This window comes from Podarcis vaucheri (assembly GCF_965113315.1).
Source record: "Podarcis vaucheri genome assembly, chromosome: 7".
Classification (NCBI taxonomy): Eukaryota; Metazoa; Chordata; class Lepidosauria; order Squamata; family Lacertidae; genus Podarcis; species Podarcis vaucheri.
The window spans coordinates 46,173,825-46,194,087 of NC_138765.1; the positions used below are offsets into that span (position 1 = coordinate 46,173,825).

Sequence of the window (20,263 nt, forward strand, 5' to 3'; positions counted from 1 at the left end):
GCTCTCTGGGACTTTAGGCAAGTTAAAACAGCAACAACAAAAACTCCCGTTGCTTGATTTCCTTTAGCTGAAGATGCCTGGGACCACGTTCTTTCTCTCTGATCTGTGGTGCTGTGAATCTTTTCCAAACTAAGAATATGCTCATATTAAAACTTACTCTGCATTCAGTGTGCTCCCACTGCTAGATGTTGAAGCCACAGTCACACATTAGCCACAATCCATATCAGTCCTGTAGTTTCTTGACAAATGTTTGATGCATTTTTCCCCTCAAACCAGTTTCCATCTGACTAGAAAACTGGATGCAGAGTAGGCAGTAGTAGGGACATTTGAAGAAGCCATTGCACATGCAGAGATCATTGTGCACACACAGATAACAGCTTCATGGAAAGGAGTTCCATGGGAGTGGGGAAACCAATAATGTACATTGGAGGAAGACATCTCTGCCCCTTCTCAGATGTGAACACTGTGCAAATGAGGCTTGAAATGCAGATTGGGAATGGGGGATGACCTTGCTGTGTTTTAAGCTGCTAATGTGAAGATATCCCAATTTTCAACTAACAACATGAGATGCAATCTGTGTAGTAAGAAAGATAATGACCCAGGGTATCCTATTTGTGCGGAAACATTTTAGGTCACCTCTAGACTGTCAGTACTTTGTGAAAGGGATTCAAGTGCATACTGGAAATTGAGGTTTATGCAATGAAAGTGGATTAAAGAGCTCAGTCACACCAGTGCAACAAATCCACTTAAAAAAACAACAACCTGCATTTTTGCAGTTAGGAAAGTCACAGAGTAATACATTGCAAAATGTGGGATAATCACTGATTAATGGGAAAACTATAAACACTCCACAAGCAAATTAGAGTGTGTGCTCATTGTTGTATAATCTCCCTGCAAACAAATCAGGACAAATGTGCAATAAAGTTCAGACATAGTTTAATCCCCACATCAAGTAAATCAGGATGAATGCTCAATGAACAGGCCATCTGAAGGAGTTCTTAGGATGTCATCATATACCCAGTAACCCAGGAGGAATTTAGGGTGGCCACATATGTATAGTCAAAAAAGTGTTACTACGTTACCAAAAAGGTCAAAAGAGGACACATATCTGCATGCTATTGTATTTCTACCACAGCATTGGACCTCATGGTATTTATTTGTGAAAAAAATATATATACTGCTTTTAAATGTGAAATGGTCAGGGCAGCTCACAAAATACCATTAGAATACCATTACAACATTGTACCTTGCTTCTGAGTACACAGTCTTTGAGTAACCAAACTTATTTGCACATCTGGTTTTGATGAATCTGTTACACATATACTACAGAAGCTGACAAGTGGTTAACAAGGTTTGCAGCAGCACAGACCTCAATAAAGTCCATGTTGGCCCTTTAAACTAGAGCTGGATATATTAAGAACAATAATAAGGGAATGGGTTGCTTTTTTGCATTTTCATTCCTAATTCGGGTGTGTGTGAAGGAGAGTGCACAACTCTGTGATTCACAAAGCTTTGCCAGCTTTCTGACTTGTGCACAGTTCTGTCGATATTTTAAATACTTTAATAACTAAGAAGTGAGACGTCAATAGGACTAGCAGATATTTACAAAGAGATTTGTAAATGTTCACATGCCTAGCTGCCTGCAGTTCCTTAAGAGACATGGCCGAATCTATCAATTTTGGTTTCTCTCAGTTTCTCAAATTTGCAATCTTAAATTTGATCCTCCATATTTCCACATCAGTTTGTGTGTTTTTAATTGTGAAAACAGTAACACTTTCTCCCAAAGAATTCTGTGAGCTGTGGTTTTTAAGGGTGTTGAGGGTTGTTAGGAAACCCCCTATTTCCTGCCCAGAGCTACAATTCTTAGAGTGGTTTAATAATCAACCCATCATCACAGGGAACTCTGGAAATGGTAGCTCTGTGAGGGGGATACGGATCTCAGCACACTTAACAAACCATGGTTCCCAGAATCCTTTGGGGGGAAGCCATGATTGTTTAAGACTCTATCATAGTGCTTTCAATGTGTGGTGTGAATGTGACCATAGTGTGATCAAATCTCATACAAGGCCACGGAGCAGGTTGGTGACCTGCTCTCAAGATTCCTTGTGGCTGCATTTGAGAAACTCTTTGCCTAGTGAACCTAAGTATAACCTTATCTTTTCTTTATATTTATCTCTTTAGTCAGGTTTGATAAGGACACGGGAGAATGACTTCCTTATATCTCCATTACCTCAACACCTAGCACAGGAACACCACTATACGCCACCTGCTGGACACCACCCTCATGTATTGTACAAACGGACCGCTGAAGAGAAGGTGCACAAAGTAGATTCCAATCCCCATCACTTCCCCCCTGGCCATGACAGAAATCACACTGCCCACAAGTCTCACGTCCAAGGTCACGGTTACCACCACGGAAGGTTTCAAAAGCAGCATTTTTGTGGACGTCGCAAGAAATGTATGTAAGGAAACTTTCTATCTCTTTTCTTGATGTAGTAGTTCTTAGATTATTAGGTGTTTGTTTTTGCGGTGGTCTGCAGGCATTGCTTTGGTGATTGCTGCATTATTATTTTTTAAAATGTCCAAATAAAAGAGAGGGAGCAGTGCCTCCCCCAATCTGCACTATACATTTAAAGCCTTATCGCACCATTGTAAACAGTCCCCCCCCAAGAATCCTGTGTACTGTAATCTGAAGTGTGTTAAGGGTGCTGAGTGTTGTTAGGAGACCACCATTTCCCAGAACTACAATTTCTAGAGTTCCTGGGGAAGAGGAATTGATTGTTAAATTGCATGTAGAATTGGAGTGGAATTGTGGCTGGTCTGATGGGAATTACCATCCAAAACATCTGGAAGGCACTAGGCTGGCAAAGACTGGCCTGCAAACATAGCTTCCCAAATCCATAACTCTGGATAAACAGAGGCTCTGGGCATGTTGGCCTTAAGCATCTGGAGTTCAAGGGGCAAGAGGCAACCACAAATTCATTTCTCCTTAATCCATGATTAGGACTGCTTTGGATAGCTTGTTTGCGTGCTTATCCCCATTATGAACACCAAACCTGGATGTATTTGGCAATCTTATTAGGAAAGCAAACCTGAGTTACAGTGGGAATTGATTGCTGCAGCTTCATCTAAGATTCCTTGTTTTTTCTGGATGTTAGTGTTCCCCATTAGAGTCCTAGTTATTTATTTGTGTGCTTTTCATTTGCTTCAATTGGAAAGATGACTTTGTTGTAGTTTTTAAAAAGACTGTTTAGTTAAACCCATACTTGTAATAGATCAGCTTTAAAAAATAATAATGGGAAAAAGAAAACTTTAGCACAGTGCAGCATTTACGGCATATGTGTAACATTTGCCCCTTTTAACTTTCTTTAATAATTGCACTCAACATGAAGCTTGTATAGAATCAGCATTAGTCAGCATTCTTTTCAAGCCACTTATCCCAAGATACATAATTACAGAGCAAGGCATGCCAAGTGGATCGTGTTTAGCAAGTCACGCTTTAGTAAAATTCTTCCCCCATTTTTTAATAACCCTTTTCTTCTTAATAGTAGCAGCAAAGACAAGACTAATCTCAGGACAAGGTGGCCTGAGAAACTACTGTCTGCATGCACTAAACATATATATTATGTGAAGAGCATATAATCTCATATTCCCAGCTAAACAAATGAAGTCATGTGCTTTGTGGCTTGACTTCAAAAGGCAAGGGGACGGAAATTTACTCACACAACTGATCTTTCCCAATGTTCTTGCTGCTGTTGCTCCCTGAGCCCCACCCCCACCCCCCAAAGCCTCTGTGCAGGATTAGGGGAGGCAGTGGCAGCCTGAGGACCAGGCTATGGATCCCAGGACTGGAGTGCCTAAACAGCAGTACTGCATCAATATCAGTCCTTTATCTTTCCTATCTTTCTAGATAGTCATGCCTGTTATGTTCATTTTTCAGAGTACTCTGTCTTTGGATCATGTGATTATCTCTGCCACTCTCACCACCTAGAAAGAGGAAGGGAACAAATGGATCCGTTTTGGGGGGGGGTGAGGAGAGAAAAGCGCCCCCATTTGTTCCTTTTCAGTCACTTAGTGAGCGAAGGAGGAAAAAAAAGGAGAATGAGGTTGGTGATTATGCACAGGCAGGTGCACTGGATTGGTCTGGTGCATTTGTACTGCACTAACCTCCTCATTGCCTGGCCCCTTTCCCTGCAGTAAACAGTAGTGACCCACATGCCACAAAGATAATGTAATTGCTTCACGCCACCCAGCAACCTGCTTCTGGCTAGAGCCCAGTTCTCAAATAAAGTATGACAAGATGAGGTGGGGGGGGAGTATGACAAGATAGGGGAGTCATCATTAAATCTACAGATCACCCCCTGACTGCTTAACTTAGCTAAACCTTGCTTCCCCAAGTCAACTTCCAAAATAGTAGCTAGCGGGGTAGTCAAATATGGTGAATGTCATCTTTGCCTCTCCAACCCTTTCCTTCTGCAGCTGCAGAATAGTAGCTTGTTGGCACAGTCAAAAGATTTGGCCAGCTAGCTGCATTTGGAAAGAATTTTGACACAGTTGTGGCTGGTTTCCAAGGGGGAAGCCTATTTATTTGGAGGCTGCAGTTGGTAGTGGGTTGCCACTGGTGGATGAGTTCCAAAGGGAAAATTCCGAAGGAGAGTAAGTTTCTCCCTTGAAATATGGCAAGAGTGAGGGACCTCTGGCATGGACTATTGCTTGTGGATGTGTTTGTTCCTAGGTGAAAGGCTGAAGCAGCCTCTCTTACCCCCTCTCTGTGACTGTCTCTCTCTGTGTTAGCCTGGTCTCCAACTGAAAAGTGACATGATTGATTGGCTGTACTCTTTATTGTACTTTTCTTTTGTATTAATATGTTGTTCACTGCACTGGAGGCCTTTGGACCAAAAAGTGGGATATAAATAAACCATAACATACCTTATGGTAGAGCTTTCCCCCCCAATGTGTCCATTTTCTCTATGCAGGTATTTTACATATTTGTGAGCACTGAAACATGTGATTCCTACTTGCAGTTTGAATAGATAAGTATAGTCAAGCAGAAGCTTCATCTGGTAATACTGCTGATCTCTACAGTACCTGATTTGACCAGTCTTGCAACCCACTTCTTTGTCTAGCACAGAATGGCTTGATAATGCTCAAATGGCCCAAACGTTCTCTTGCCACAGTTTTTTTGCAGTAGAATACCATATGCATGATCAAGTGAATGAAAAGCATATTTTGGGACTTCCGGGTTGGCGCCATCGGTAATGGCAGATTCCCTCTGAGCTTCTGAGGGACCAGCTCCGCGGGATCGGGTCTGACCACTGCAGCGAAGCGGGGACCCTTCAAAAATCACAGGCGGGTGAAGCCTGTGAATGTGGGGACTCGGCGGGCACCTTTTGCGCCCCCCAAACAGCGAAGGCACCCGTTTAAGGGCTCCGGAGTGAGACGGGGTGAGTGGTAACTACCCGTGAGTAGGATTAAATTGGATTTAAAGGGAAAAATAACTTAATTCGGCACCGAAGCAGGAAGGTATAAACGGGAAGTCCGCCTTCCTTTCTTGTAAACTGATCAAAGCAAAGAGACTGTAAGCGGAAACTCTGAAAGACGTTTGAAAAAAGACTTAAATCTTAACATCAGGAAAGCGATCTCCCCTCCGGATTGCAGGAGAGGAGGGGGAAAAGGTTTGAACTGTATTTATCTGCAAAAAAAGAGGGAAAGGAAGCTAAAATCCACCGCTTAGAGCCTGGGAACGGACTGCCCTGAGACAAGGAATGCCGCTCTGTGAAAAGCACTATCGGTAAGCAGAGGATTTTGACAGCTAACTCTGCAAGAGAGATACAGTGTTTCTGGACTTCTCCTGGCTTTAAAGTAACTGATTAAAGTAACTGATTAAGTGCAACTGAAACTGTTTTTCCCTGTGAATTGGGGGACTTATAAAGACTATTTTCTTTTCTTAAAGTTGCAAGCTTTGGCTGCTACTGTGTCCCCCTAGAGGAGGTTTGACATTGCTACAATAACAACTGAGCTAGGGGAATTTTCCATTTCAAAACAAATTCTAGCCGTGGGATCGACCTTGGACTCCCATGAGAGTGTTATGGCAGATGGAAGAGGAAAGTTAGAATTGACTCAGGAAAAAACTACTAGGTCTGGCAGACCCTATTGGAGAGATACTGCGTCACAGCGAAGAGCTTCAACATCTGGCCCTTCTGGACCATCTGGATTACCAGGGGCTGCACCTCCACAAGTTAAATTAAAAGTAATGTCGTCCAAAGACGTTTTGGCTCAGGCACTAGGGAAAATTAATGAATCTTTGGAAAATTTAACTAAACAAGTTGCTGAAACAAATAAACAAGTAGATGAAGCATCAGTTAAAATTGACCAAAACACTACAAGCATTAATAATTTGGGACAGAAGGTGAATACCAACACAGAGTCTATTGAAAAATTGTTACAGGAATCTGCTTTGACCTGAAAGATAGCCGAAGAAGCAAAAGATATAGCAACTGCCACTCAAGAGAAGATACCACTGACTCGAGGACCACGGTTTGACACTGTCTATGATTGAATTGAAGGAGAAACAAAGAAATTTAAGAATCAGGGCTGTACCAGAACTTGAGAAAGATAACTTGACTGAATTTCTTACGCAGGAGTTTGCAGATTTTTGGCAACAGGATTTGGGGAAGGAAGAATTTAAGATAGTGAGTGCATTTAGACTTGGAAGAGGAGGAAGGAAGAACAAGGTGAGAGACTGCTTGATTACCCTTCGAACAAAAGAGGAGAGAGACAAAATCTTGAATCTGCATTACCAAAAGACTTTAGAAATTTACGACTCAAGTGTGGAGATATTTAAGGACATCCCAAAACATCTTTTGGACTTAAGGCTTAACTACGGAGATCTGGTTGCCCTGTTGAGAAGTAATAGAATCATCTTTAGGTAGGAATTCCCTCAAGGCCTGTCCTTTAAATATAAAGGAAGAAAGATAAAAATAAGATCAGTCAATGACAAAGATAGGTTTTTGAAGGACCACGGAGAAGATCTACGGAAAGAAGCGGAATCCGGAGAAGAGCCAAAAGCACTGGAAAAAGGAATACTAGATATAGCAAACTTATCTTTTGGATTGCATGGTCCAGAGAAAGTGACACCACCGACAGAACAAGAACAAACACTTGGCGCAGTTGGAGGTAAAGCGAAGTAACCCCATCATGGCTCTGCAACTGTTAAGTTGGAATTGTAATGGTCTCAATTCTCCTCGGAAGAGAAAAAGTGTTTTTCATTTACTAAAAAAGGAACAATTGGACTTGATTTGCTTACAGGAAACACACGTGATAAGGCTACACAGGAAAGTATTGATTAACAAGAGATTGGGACAGGAGTTTATTTCATCTGATAAAGTTAAAAAAAGAGGAGTTGTGATTTATGCAAAGGAGAGACTATCACCAAAATTTATTTTTAAAGACGATCAAGGAAGATTTGTGGCAATTGAAATTCAAGTTCAAGGAGAGAAATTTTTGATAGTAGGAATTTATGCACCGAATGAGGGGAAATCTGAATTCTTTAAAAAGTTGCATGAGACCTTAATGGACTATTTGGACTATAATCTGATCTTGATGGGGGACATGAATGGAGTAGTATCTACAAATATGGATAAGGCACAAAGACAGGTAGTCACTAAGGATGGTAGACTACCGAAAACATTTTTCGAGATGACAGACAACTTGGACTTAGTTGATATTTGGAGAGCAAAGAATCCCTTGGGAAGAGAGGGAACTTTCTTTTCTGAAGCCAAGATGACATGGACTAGAATTGACCAAATATGGGCAACTAGAGGAATGGCACCAAAGACAAGAAAAGAGGAAATCTGCCCAAAAACCTGCTCCGACCATAATGCTGTTAAGATGGAAATGAAACTAACACCAACTGGCTCCTTTAGATGGAGGATGAATGACACCTTATTTAGAGATGAAGAAGTGCTTAAGAAGGCCCAAAAATCTTGAGAGATTATTTTGAGATAAATATGAGCACCAATGTGGAAAAAAGAGTAATCTGGGACGCAAGCAAAGCTGTCATGAGAGGGTTCCTGATACAACAGAATGCAATAAAGAAGAGAAGCCAAAATGAGAAGAAAGATAAAATTTTGGGGAAAATAAAAGAAAGTGAGAAGAAATTGAGAGTAAAACCAAAGTTGCAGGAGATTTTGAGAGAAATAAAGTTATACCAAGTACAATATATGGAAATGATGAATCAGGAAATAGAATGGAAAATTAAACAAATGAGACAAAAAACATTTGAATCAGCTAATAAATGTGGGAAATTGCTGGCCTGGCAAATGAAAAAAAGACAAAAATTAAATACTATCACAAATTTAGAAGTGGAAGGAAAGAACATACACAACCCAACTGAGATTACCCAGAGGTACTTTAAACAACTATACACACAAGGGCCACAGAAAGAAATGGACATTTCTGAAGACAAACGGATTACAAAAAATCTCTCAAGAAAGTAAATTAATGTTGAATTATAAAATAACTGAACTGAAGTAGAAGGTGCCATCCAAAACATGCAATTGGGCAAATCTCCAGGACCGGATGGGCTGACTTCTAGATATTATAGATCCTTGAAAGAGTGGTTAATACAGCCTTTAAAGGAAGTCTGCAATGAAATATTGGAAGGGAAAAGGGCACCAGAGTCCTGGAAAGAGGCGTACATTACACTTATACTGAAAACAGAGCCGGAAAAGACTCAGCTTAAGAACTACCGCCCCATATCATTACTTAATGTGGATTACAAAATTTTTGCAGACATTTTGGCCAAGAGATTGAAAAAAGTGTTGATGGAAGAGATTCATAAAGACCAAGCGGGCTTTCTCCCGGGAAGACACTTGTCTGACAATTTGAGGAATATAATTGATATTCTGGAAAAACTAGAAGTGAACATAAATACTAAAGCAGTTTTGATATTTGTGGACGCGGAGAAAGCTTTTGATAATATCTCTTGGAGTTTTATGAAGAAGAATCTACAGGGGATGGGGTAGGCCAAGGTTTTGAAAATGGTATAAGTGCAATTTATTCGGAACAAAAGGCTAAACTAATTGTAAATAATGTAGTGACGGAAGAATTTAAGATAGAAAAAGGGACAAGACAAGGTTGCCCAATTTCCCCATTGCTTTCTATATCGGTCCTGGAGGTTTTGCTGAACGTGATTAGAAGGGACCAGCGGGTTAAAGGTATACAGGTCGGAGCTAAACAGTACAAATTAAGAGCATTCGCAGATGACTTAGTATTGACGCTACAGGAGCCAGAATCTAGTACAAAAAGGGTTTTAGAATTAATTCAAGAATTTGGTCAGGTGGCAGGATTTAAACTGAATAAGTTAAAAACCAAGGTTTTAGAGAAAAATTTAACACCGATTGAGAGAGAGAGGTTTCAGAATGAGACAGGCTTGACAGTGGTTAAGAAAGTGAAATACCTGGGGATTAATATGACAGCCAAAAATGGGAACTTATTTAAAGACAATTATGAAAAATGTTGGACGGAAGTGAAAAAAGACTTAGAAATTTGGTCAAATTTGAAGCTTTAACTGCTAGGCCATATTGCTGCGATAAAAATGAATATATTGCCTGGAATGTTGTTTTTGTTTCAAACATTGCAAATTGTGGACAAGATGGACTGTTTCAAGAAGTGGCAGAGATATATTTCTAGATTTGTCTGGCAGGGCAAGAAGCCCAGAATAAAATTTAAGATATTAACTGATGCAAAGGAAAGGGGTGGATTTGCCCTGCCAGACTTTAAACTTTACTATGAATCAGCAGCTTTTTGCTGGTTGAAAGAATGGCTACTTCTTGAAAATACAGACATTTTGGATTTAGAAGGTTTTAACAATGTATTTGGATGGCATGCATATCTGTGGTATGATAAGGTCAAAGCACATAAAGCATTTAAAATCATATTGTCAGGAAAGCACTGTTTAATGTTTGGATAAGATACAAGGACTTATTGGAAAATAAAACCCCAAGGTGGCTGTCACTGATGGAAGTGAAAGCTCAGAAAAAGCTCAATATGGAGGTCAAATGGCCGAAATATTGGGAAATTTTGGAACAAGGAGATAGACTGAAATTGCAGAGTTTTGAGAAACTAAAAAACAAAGTGCGAGACTGGCTTCATTATTATCAGATAATGGAGGCATACAATTTGGACAAGAAAATTGGCTTTCGGGGGGGGGGGAATCAAAATTGGAAACAGAACTGTTAGAACCTAAAACTAAGAATTTGTCAAGAATGAATAACTTGCTGTTGAAATGGAATACTCAGGATGAAACGGTGAAATCTGCTATGATTAAATGGGCACAGGATGTTAGACATAACATAATGATGGCTGACTGGGAACAGTTATGGACCACAGGTATGAAGTTTATGGCATGCAATGCCTTAAGAGAGAATATTATGAAAATGGTATACAGGTGGTACATGACCCCAGTCAAGCTTGCAAAAGTCTATCACTTGCCCGATAATAAATGTTGGAAATGTAAAGAAACTGAAGGTACATTCTTTCACCTTTGGTGGATGTGCCCAAGGATTAAGGCTTTCTGGGAGATGATATATAATGAAATGAAAAAGGTATTTAAATATACCTTCTTGAAGAAACCAGAGGCCTTTCTCCTGGGCATAGTTGGCCAATTGGTGCCAAAGAAGGACAGAACTTTTTTTATGTATGCCACAACAGCAGTAAGAATACTTATTGCAAAGTTCTGGAAGACACAAGAGCTACCCACTCTGGAAGAATGGCAGATGAAGGTGGTGGACTATATGGAACTGGCGGAAATGACTGGCAGAATCCGAGACCAGGGAGTCGGTGGAAGAAGATTGGAAGAAATTTAAAGACTATCTACAGAAATATTGTAAAACTGATGAATGTTAGAATGATGTTGGATAGAAATTAAGCGGTTTTCAGCTGTAATATTATAAGGGAATATGAAAAATGGATTATTTAGGTAAAAACTTAATGTCATAATATTTTAAAATTAAAGACTAGGATAAACAAAGAGAGTAGGGATTTGCTGAACCAACAAACTGAATTGGAATACAAAAAAGGGAGGCGCGAGGAGGTCCGGGAAATAAGCTAATGAAAAATAAGTAATGGAAAGATGGAGTTGATTTTAACCATTTTTATTTATTTTGTATTTTTTTCTTTTTTTTCTTTTTCATTTTGTAATATTTTGAAAATCTTAATAAATATCTTTTAAAAAGAAAAAGAAAAGCATATTTTGTAGGGTTGTGCACTGGATTCAGCTGATGCAGAATGCCAAAATCAAATTGGGCCAATTTGGGTCGATCTGGGCTTTGGTCAAATTGGATTGATATAACCCTTGATTGCTTCAGGTTGGGTCAGCTCACTTGGAACTGTCCAGAGCTGTCAAAAGGTGGTGCTGCCAGGCAAAACAGATGGGAAGAGTAGCTGAAGCCCATTTGTATAAGCTGTATGTACATTACCATAATTGCTCCTTTGTATCACTGTAGTACATGGAAGTTTCTACTCTAATCAAGACTGGTTCTATTCAGCAAGGCTCTACACAGACACAGTAAGAGAGATGGCAAAGAGCTTATAGATACATCAAATTCCAGGGTTTGAAGGAAGCAAAACCAAAGTTCATTAAGAGTGGCCATCAGCCTTAAGGCATGGTCCTAGTCACCCAGATCTCCCCACACAGTTCAGGGAGCTACAAGCAGAGATCAGGAACCATTTGACTTCTGAACGGATTGTATCAGATGACTCAAGCAACAGAGAAAAGCTATACAGAAGGGAAATAATAATGTTGTTGAAATAGAAAAAGCAGCTAAATGATGGGATGTCTGGATTTATAAAATAAGGTAGTATGATAAGACACACATTTCTTAACTTAGCTGTAACAATAGTTATCTACCTGTCCCTATAATAAAACCTTGGGCACAGAAATACTTTGTCTGGTGAGAGGAAGCTATGAAAAGTTTAAGGTGTTGAGTAAAAGGCTTTGGGTTGCATCCAGCTAAGTTCTACTCAGACTTGACCCACCGAAATTAATGAGCCTTAGTCATGTTCATTAATTTCAATGGATCAAGTTTGAGTTGAACTAGCATTGGTTACAATTCAATGTTTCCCATGCTGTAGATACAAATCCCATGGTTGGCTCTGAGTCATTTCACAAATTATGCAGAGGCAAGGGAGCTGCAGCCAATCAAGATTCCTAGTATTCCAGGATTCCATTTGCACAGTAGCTGTCGAAGCAGACATGTACAGGCATTCATACTTAACATTTTTAGGTGTGCTGTTAAAATAAATAATGTCTACCAAGGGATAGAGGAGAAATTCATTTCATTTCACATTGAAAGTTGTACCTAATTTGTAGTTTCCAAAACAGTATGTGAACTACATAGTCACTTGTCAAAATTCACACTTCTCCAAATTTTGCAATAAAGTAGGCCAGCCAAGCAGTGTGTACAAAAATGCATATACTAGGGTAAAGTGTGCATAAAATGTCTGTGTTAATAACAACAACATGCAAAACGCATAATATGAGGGGAAACTGTTTTGTAAAAAGGTGTATATTAGGCAAAATTGCACACAAGTGTTTATATTAGGAGAAATTTGTACTGCAATGCTGACACATTTTCATGAGGATTTTAAAAATAAACAAATAGATCAGAAACAGATGCGAAAATGTGCAGGACTGAATTTAAGATTGGAAGAAAATGAGAAAGTAGGAGAAACTAAAATTGACTGAATCACCCATCCTCAGATGTATCCTTGAGATGTCATGAGTAAAGAGACCTGAGTGTAGGCTTCTGCAGCCCTTCAAAATCTCATATGCCTAGAAGTGCAAGTACTGTATGATAAAGACACAGAATCATAGAATCGCAGAGTTGGAAGGGATCACAGGGTCATCTAGTCCAACCCCCTGTGATGCAGGAAACTTGAACCGACAACCGTGAGATTAAGAGTCTCATGCTTTACCAGCTAAGCTATTCAGTTCATCCACAAGCACATAAAATTCATTATAGAAAGAATGGCTCATTGGTCATCCCACCTTCAACTCTCTTAAAAATGCATGGTTTCAACCCTCATTTAGAATCCTTTATTTGATGGAGGGGTTGAAACTTTGTCTGTTAGGATAAATTAGCATGAACTATACCAGGGGTCTGCAACCCGCAGCTCCGGAGCCGCATGTGGCTCTTTTACACCTTTGCCGCGGCTCCAGGGCGGATACTAGCGAGGGGAGGAGGCACATTGTGCGCCCCGACACTCCCCACTGTGGCGGGCGCTGTAATGGCTGTGACGTCGCATGGGGGCAGTGCGTGTGTTAGTCACGCACCATCCCGACGTCACCTTCCCGCCCGCTGTCAGATCAAGGCTCCAGAGATATATTTGTTTTAAATGTCACAATGGTTTTGCGGCTCCCAGTTGTTTTTTCCTTCGGAAACGGGTCCAAGTGGCTCTTTTTGTCTTAAAGGTTGCAGACCCCTGAACTATACACATCGGTTTTCATTTGGTCCAGAAGGCATCATGCTTATGGTCAACAGGTTTCCTGCAACTTTATTCCAAAGCAGTAACCATAATATTGGTTGCTGTTGCAACAATGCTAGCACAGTTTGCTTTGTGCATGTGCTCTTGGGGCTGCTGCTGCTCTGAAGATTGGTGTACAATGCAGCCTGGGGTGTGTGGAATCATCAGTGGGCCACACACACAGTATAGCTTTTTGAATTGGTCCCTAGATATACAGGAGAATGTGTGTGTGCGCGCACGTGCCCCATAGGGAGATAACAAATAATTAGGTAGAAATTAGAAATGTTTCCCATATCAGCATGTGAAACTCATTCTTTTCGAGATAGATTTTCCCCCCTCTCTGTGACATGTTGTATTAAGTGTCTTTAAAAAGAAAATTAACAAAGACGGACACATCAGGACTTAATAATGTATTGAAAAGGACTCCCCAGCTAACAACCCATTTTAATCAGCATTTGGCATCTATCACAATATCCTAGATTCATTCAGGGTTCTAGTCCCTCAACACTTTAGGACTGAGCTAAACTGGTCATAAAGAAAGAAAAGTCAGTTCTGAGCAATTTCCAAATCTCTGCTCTGTTTCCTTTTAGACACACCTAAACCACCCACAGAGGACACATTCATCCTGTCTGATGAATATCGGAGCTTGGCAAGGCTGAAAAGATCCCCCATTAAAAATCAGAAGAGTGGAAGTTTGAATGTTGAAACTCTAGTTGTGGCAGACAGGAAAATGCTGGAGAAGCACAGCAAGGAGAATGTGACTACGTACATCTTGACTGTCATGAACATGGTAAGAAAGGATGGTGCAGCTGATGAATCCTTTTATACAGTACAAGAAGCCCTCAGCTTGCACTCACATTGGTTAGGCAGGTGGGGAAGTAAAATTAATAAATGGAGAGACAGGGAAATCTACTGCTCTCCATTTCTTTATCCCCTCCCCCCATCTGCTCACTCAGTGAATTTTTCTTGTTTACTGGGAAGGGAGCTGGGAGGGTTCTGACAGCACCCTGGAACCCTTGCAACACCTTCTCAAAGTCTGGTAAGCTGGAACCACTTACCACAATGTACATTTTGAGATGAGCTTCCTAGAAAATTGTCACTAGCTGGCAATGCTACAAGCATCTACTCAGGCTCCTTACATACTGGGGCCAGTGTTAGGGGCTGGCATGTTTGTGTGTCTATTGAGCACCCACACCTTGGTACCAAGAGTCTCCATGACCTGCTCATTCCCTTCACTGTTGCATATTGCTTGTTCACTCTGGCCCCAACAGTGGTGGTGGTGATGATGATAAGGAAGAACAGTAGATGCTGCTGCCTGCTGTAGGCACTGTTCCAATACCCTGTCCTGTTAATGCAAGATTTCAGCAAGAGCAGTGGGATTTTTCACCCTCTGTGCACCCTGCACCACCCCCAGATTTACTTCATGTCATGAAGCCTATGAACACAGGAGTAGTCAGATGACAAGGTAGAGATTGGTGATTTGGAGGTGCCCAGCCTGGGGGAAGGTGCTGGAGGATTGGAGTACAGTAGTACCTCGGGTTACATACACTTCAGGTTACATACGCTTCAGGTTACATACAGACTCCGCTAACCCAGAAATAGTACCTCGGGTTAAGAACTTTGCTTCAGGATGAGAACAGAAATCATGTTCCGGCTGCGCGGCGGCAGCAGGAGGCCCCATTAGCTAAAGTGGTGCTTCAGGTTAAGAACAGTTTCAGGTTAAGAACGGCCCTCCAGAACAAATTAAGTACTTAACCCGAGTACTTATAGTACTGTATAGTACTCAAGTAATGAAGAACCTAGAGAAGAGTCTGACCTCAGGGAGGGCCAAAGTGGGGATCTGGACTGGGAGAAAGGGCCAAGGAGGTAGTCAGAAGAGCAACCCACCTTAATAATAATAATAATAAATAATACCCCACCTTTCTGGCTGGGTTTCCACAGACACTCTGGGCGACTTACAGCACATAAAAAACAGTAAAACATTAGACATTAAAAATTTCCTGATACAGGGTTGTCTTCAGATATCTTCTAAAAGTCAGATTGTTGTTTATTTCCTTCACATCTGATTGGAGCGCATTCCACAGGGCAGTTGCCACTACTGAGAAGGCTCTCTGCCTGTAACGTTGCTTATCGCAGTGAGGGAACCAGCAGAAGACCCTCGGAGGAGGACCTCTGTCCAGGCTGAAGGATGGGGGAGGAGATGCTCCAGTTATACTGGGCTGAGGAATTTTAGTTGTTTAGTTGTTTATTCTCTTGACATCTGATGGGAGGGCGTTTCTCAGGGCAGTTGCCACTACCGAGAAAGCTCTCTGCCTGGTTCCCTGTAACCTCACTTTTCACAATGAGGGAACCGCTAGAAGGCCTTTGGAGCTGAACCAAAGTAATCAGATGCCCTGAACACAATATCACTGCTGTTTGAGAGGGCCTTGGTGCCTCCCATTAGTGGGAAGGGACCATCCATCTCAAGGGATGCACCTAAGGATAGATTTGATGGTGAGGTGCCCCAGTTGTCTCTGTGGAGGTAACTGCCTGGCTTGAAGAGACCTTGTGAACATTGTCTACTTAGAGGTGTGACTGCTTGCTTGTCCAGTCCCAGGTCTGGGGGAAATGACAACACAAATAACTGTGTCCCCCTGCTCTTAAAAAGGGGAGCTCAGGGTGTGTGTCAAGTGTTGGAACAATTTCTTCGTTTTTGCCTTGCTGTGTATTGTAGAGCCCTACCATGCCTTAGGAATCTGTAACCTTCAGTTCAACCTTTGTTGGGATCCTGTCCTATTTTTTGGAATAAAATTTACAATCATAACACCCAAGTTGAGAGTTTGAGTTTTGAGTTGGCAGTTTAGGGGCTGTGTGGTGTTGGAGAGAGGGAGAGAACATTCTGTGGTGCAAGGAGAATTCCTTGCACTGACAGAATGCTCATCTTAGTGCTATGTTGAATACAACCCAATTATTCTAATTTTAATTGTAAACCAGTTTGGATGACTACTTTTGTGTTGGAAACATGTGCACAAATGTTATCTTTTTTTAAAAAAAAAACCCAACATAAATGTGCACAAGTGCATAGATACAGTTGTGGGGGAGGGGCAATAATGGAGGGTGGCAGCAAGAGAGAGGGCGTTGAAACAAGGTAAACTTTCAGCAAATGGAGTATTCCCTCACCACCCTGCCAGTATTTTTTTGGTTTGGCTGTGCTGACTATATGACCTCCAGAGCACAGATGGAAATGAGAGAATCCTTGGCAGAGCTTTGGTTCAAAGCGGCCTGATGGTCTTGTGTAGCAAAGATAGAATGAAATATATGTATGGAGATGTGCTTTTCTTTCTTAAATCATTTCCTTTTTCACAGCAGTGCTTGGCCTGGTCCACGCATGGCTTTTGTACTTGCAAGAAGCTGTGTCATTTTAAATTAAAGAGCACAATGGACTCAAACCCAAGGCCTTGTTTGAGTGATTAAGCCTTGCTCCGGTGTGAGGAAGGAAATAAGGTTATGAACTTGCTCCTTCCTTCCCCTTCTGACCTCTCCCCTTGCTTATGCTAGCAAGAGCATTGCTCAGAAGTCTGAATGCCTCCTTCTTTGGAAATCAGTCCAGTCACCCTTCATTAATGAGGGACAGGGTACAGATGGTTGGATCTGAAGCTAAGGGCAGAGGGGAAGGATGTGAAGGAATACCACAGTTGCTTTTTGTACTAGCTCATAGCTTGTTTCCAGGCACAATTCTTGCCCTATGAAGTTCTAACCAGGGTCACAACAGTACTTTTTCACCTGCACTTGCTTCTAATTCATTTCCAGACTTAATTCAAGGTTCTGGTGTTGACCTTTAAAGCCCTGACACCTGGGTATGGAATAGAACAGCTTCTCTCATAAGTAACTACCCAGGGGTGTTTAACTGCACCTTGTGATGTCATTAAATTGACACAATATGCTTAATGTTAATTTTCACTTCAAATGATGGGTTATGAAGCTGGCTTGTTTTGCCAAACCATAGTTAGCTGTGGTCACTGTTTAGGGGTTGAATGCAACACTAAAGTGTGGTTAACAGAAAACAGAAGTGAAAGCTTCCTTTTGCCTCCTTATGTGGCTATGCCAGAGGAAGGGGAATGATGGGGGCACATGACCTTGGGGCTTGCTGTGGCTCACTCAATGTTCAGATGTGACCATTGGTAAGCAACTGAGCTGTGAACCTGGAAGAAACTCAGTTCAAATTCTGGCACTGAATCATCAGGCTATTGTATTGAAGACATTGGGCTGTCACTGCCATTAATGTTTGTCTGCAAAAATGTTTAAGACTGATGATCCAATTAATTTCATGTTGTGAATTGCATAGAAATATTTCCTGAAGGATCATGTCTTTGTAAATTAATATGTCATCCAGCACATCTTCGTGCTGTCTGCATTTAATATAGTACTTGTGAAGGGATGGATTAAAAACTTATTTTCCTTTTGCTTACTACTTGTTATTTTCCTTTCTTTTTTGTTTGTGCTAACCTTCACATAGGTATCAAGTCTTTTTAAGGATGGCACAATTGGAAGTGACATCAATATTGTAGTTGTGAGCCTTCTTCTTCTGGAACAGGAACCCGTAAGTGATGTTTCATCAGACTCAGAGAGGTTGTATACAAACTCAATTCCACAGACAGAATTCCATAGGGGAATTCTCATGATGTTGTAAATCATACATATGAACATGTGTCATTTTTGTACTACCAATGATTGAGGCTACAGTGTGCCCGGAAAGCAGGCACCGTGACAAGGCAGGCTTGTTGCCATCTCATTGCATCTCTCTCTGGCATGCACCCTCAACTTAGCCCCACCACTCCTGCCTCACATTTGCTGACAACAGCAATCACCCACCCTCTGTTTCCAGATTTAGAGGAGAAGGAGACACAGCTCAATGGCCTTGGAGCCAATCCCTTTGGAAAAGTCTCTTCCCCCATTCCTGGCCAACTGGGAATTTTGCTGCCCACCTAGCCTGCCACCCAGGTCATACACCCCCTTTCTCCCTTGATCTGGCCCTGTAGATCTTTCCTCATAAGACTTTCATTGCCTTTGAAGAATTCTTCCTTTTTCAGTTGCTGGTAGTAGATTTTTTTTCTTGTCTGTAGGGTGGACTGATGATCAACCACCATGCAGACCAGTCATTAAACAGCTTTTGCCAGTGGCAATCAGCTCTGGTTGGAAAGAATGGGAAGCGTCATGACCATGCCATCTTGCTTACTGGATTTGATATATGCTCCTGGAAGAATGAACCATGCGACACTTTAGGTATGGGCATATTCTATGGCAGCCTCCCCCAACATTGTGTCATCCACATGTTTCCAGCTATGGGGCTGATGGACATGATGGATGCTCTGGGAGGGGTGGCTTCCTAGGCAGGAAACCATTTGCTAGGATATATTATAGGGTATCACGGCTGAGAAATGAGCATATCTCACATTGTGGTAGATGCAATCCAGCTGCAAAGTTGTGCCTGTTTTAAAAGCATTGAGAGTTCCAGAGAGTTAAGGAATCATTACAACAAGAAGCTTTTAAAATAAACTGAAAACAATGAAAGAAACTTGAGAGGAATAGCTTGGAATATGATCTTTGCTTTGGTCATGTTATAAGGAATCAAAGGAGGCACAGTGCCCAGGCTGTCCAAAAACCACATATGAGTTTCCCAATTTTAATGCCCTCCCCTCAACAACATACTTACCTTCATTACTAATCCAGTCCCAAAGGCAGCCCAGCAGAAATGAGTCAATTTGAAAGTAGCAAGTTTATGTGTCAGTCTTTCACAGTTTTCTACAGGGTTATCTGATCTGCAGCATTTTGGACTCAGTGGCATTGAAATGAAGGAAAGGGTCTTCTGGAGGATGGGCACTGTGCCTGGGGAATATTCAATGCAGTCAGGTTGCTTCAGATTTTTGAAAATATCTCTGGCCAAGGGCACTCTCATTCTTTCTGGCTGACCTTCAGGAAAGAGCTGGCGCCCTTTTCCAGAATAGCTTTCCTAACTGACAGGACTGTTGTTGAGTCAGCAGAGAAAAGGAGCCTGTGTTAGTTTTGTAGGCTAACTGCTGCAGACAGAATGCATTTTTCTTGGATCGGGCCCAGCATTGCCATGTGCATGTGAGTTTGCCTTGTGCATTCTTCTACATGACAAAGCTTAAATGAGCCCAAAATCTTCCTAACACAAACTATGTTCTGAATCTCTGTGATGTTATGCAGCAGAATAAAGATATAATGCCATTCAACCATCCTTTCCCTGGCAGGTTTTGCTCCAATCAGTGGAATGTGCAGTAAATACCGCAGTTGTACAATCAATGAGGACACGGGGCTTGGTTTGGCATTTACTATTGCCCATGAATCTGGACACAAGTAAGCTATTCCTCGTGAGTCTTTCCCTCCCTACAAGCTACTAAGAGACTGTTATTATTATTACTAAAGACACACACACACACACACACACACACACACACACACACACTGCTTTGGCTGATATTTTATTATTACGTTTGATAGAAGATTATGACCTTGCTGATCCAGCAGTGTTCCATCATTACAGCTGTTATCTAATGCAGTGCTAAGTACCATCAGTGAAAGGATTTCTGCTTCCACAATGGGACTTTCCCCCCTCTACTCCAACTATGCACATCCCATGCCCTCCCCAAACCTGCTCTAGAGTGTTGGGGAAAACTTCAAAAGAGATTTAGGGGAGATTTCATAGTGCAGCTGATCCTTAGTGGGATTTACAATC

General features: G+C 41.4%; 1 protein-coding gene across 4 annotated transcripts in view; it reads left to right on the plus strand.

Annotated features, from left to right (window-relative positions):
• The window catches only part of ADAMTS18 (ADAM metallopeptidase with thrombospondin type 1 motif 18), a 105,890-nt gene that overhangs the window by 36,393 nt on the left and 49,234 nt on the right, over positions 1-20,263 (plus strand). For 3 of the 4 annotated variants that reach the window (XM_082232276.1, XM_082232277.1, XM_082232278.1), the window contains exons 4-8: positions 2,182-2,458; positions 14,118-14,317; positions 18,023-18,106; positions 18,630-18,789; positions 19,779-19,884. In XM_082232276.1, the coding sequence (XP_082088402.1) occupies positions 2,182-2,458; positions 14,118-14,317; positions 18,023-18,106; positions 18,630-18,789; positions 19,779-19,884 (827 nt within the window). Of the gene's footprint in view, positions 1-2,181; positions 2,463-14,117; positions 14,318-18,022; positions 18,107-18,629; positions 18,790-19,778; positions 19,885-20,263 lie in introns of those variants that run through there. The other variant, XM_082232279.1, reaches the window with a different exon arrangement.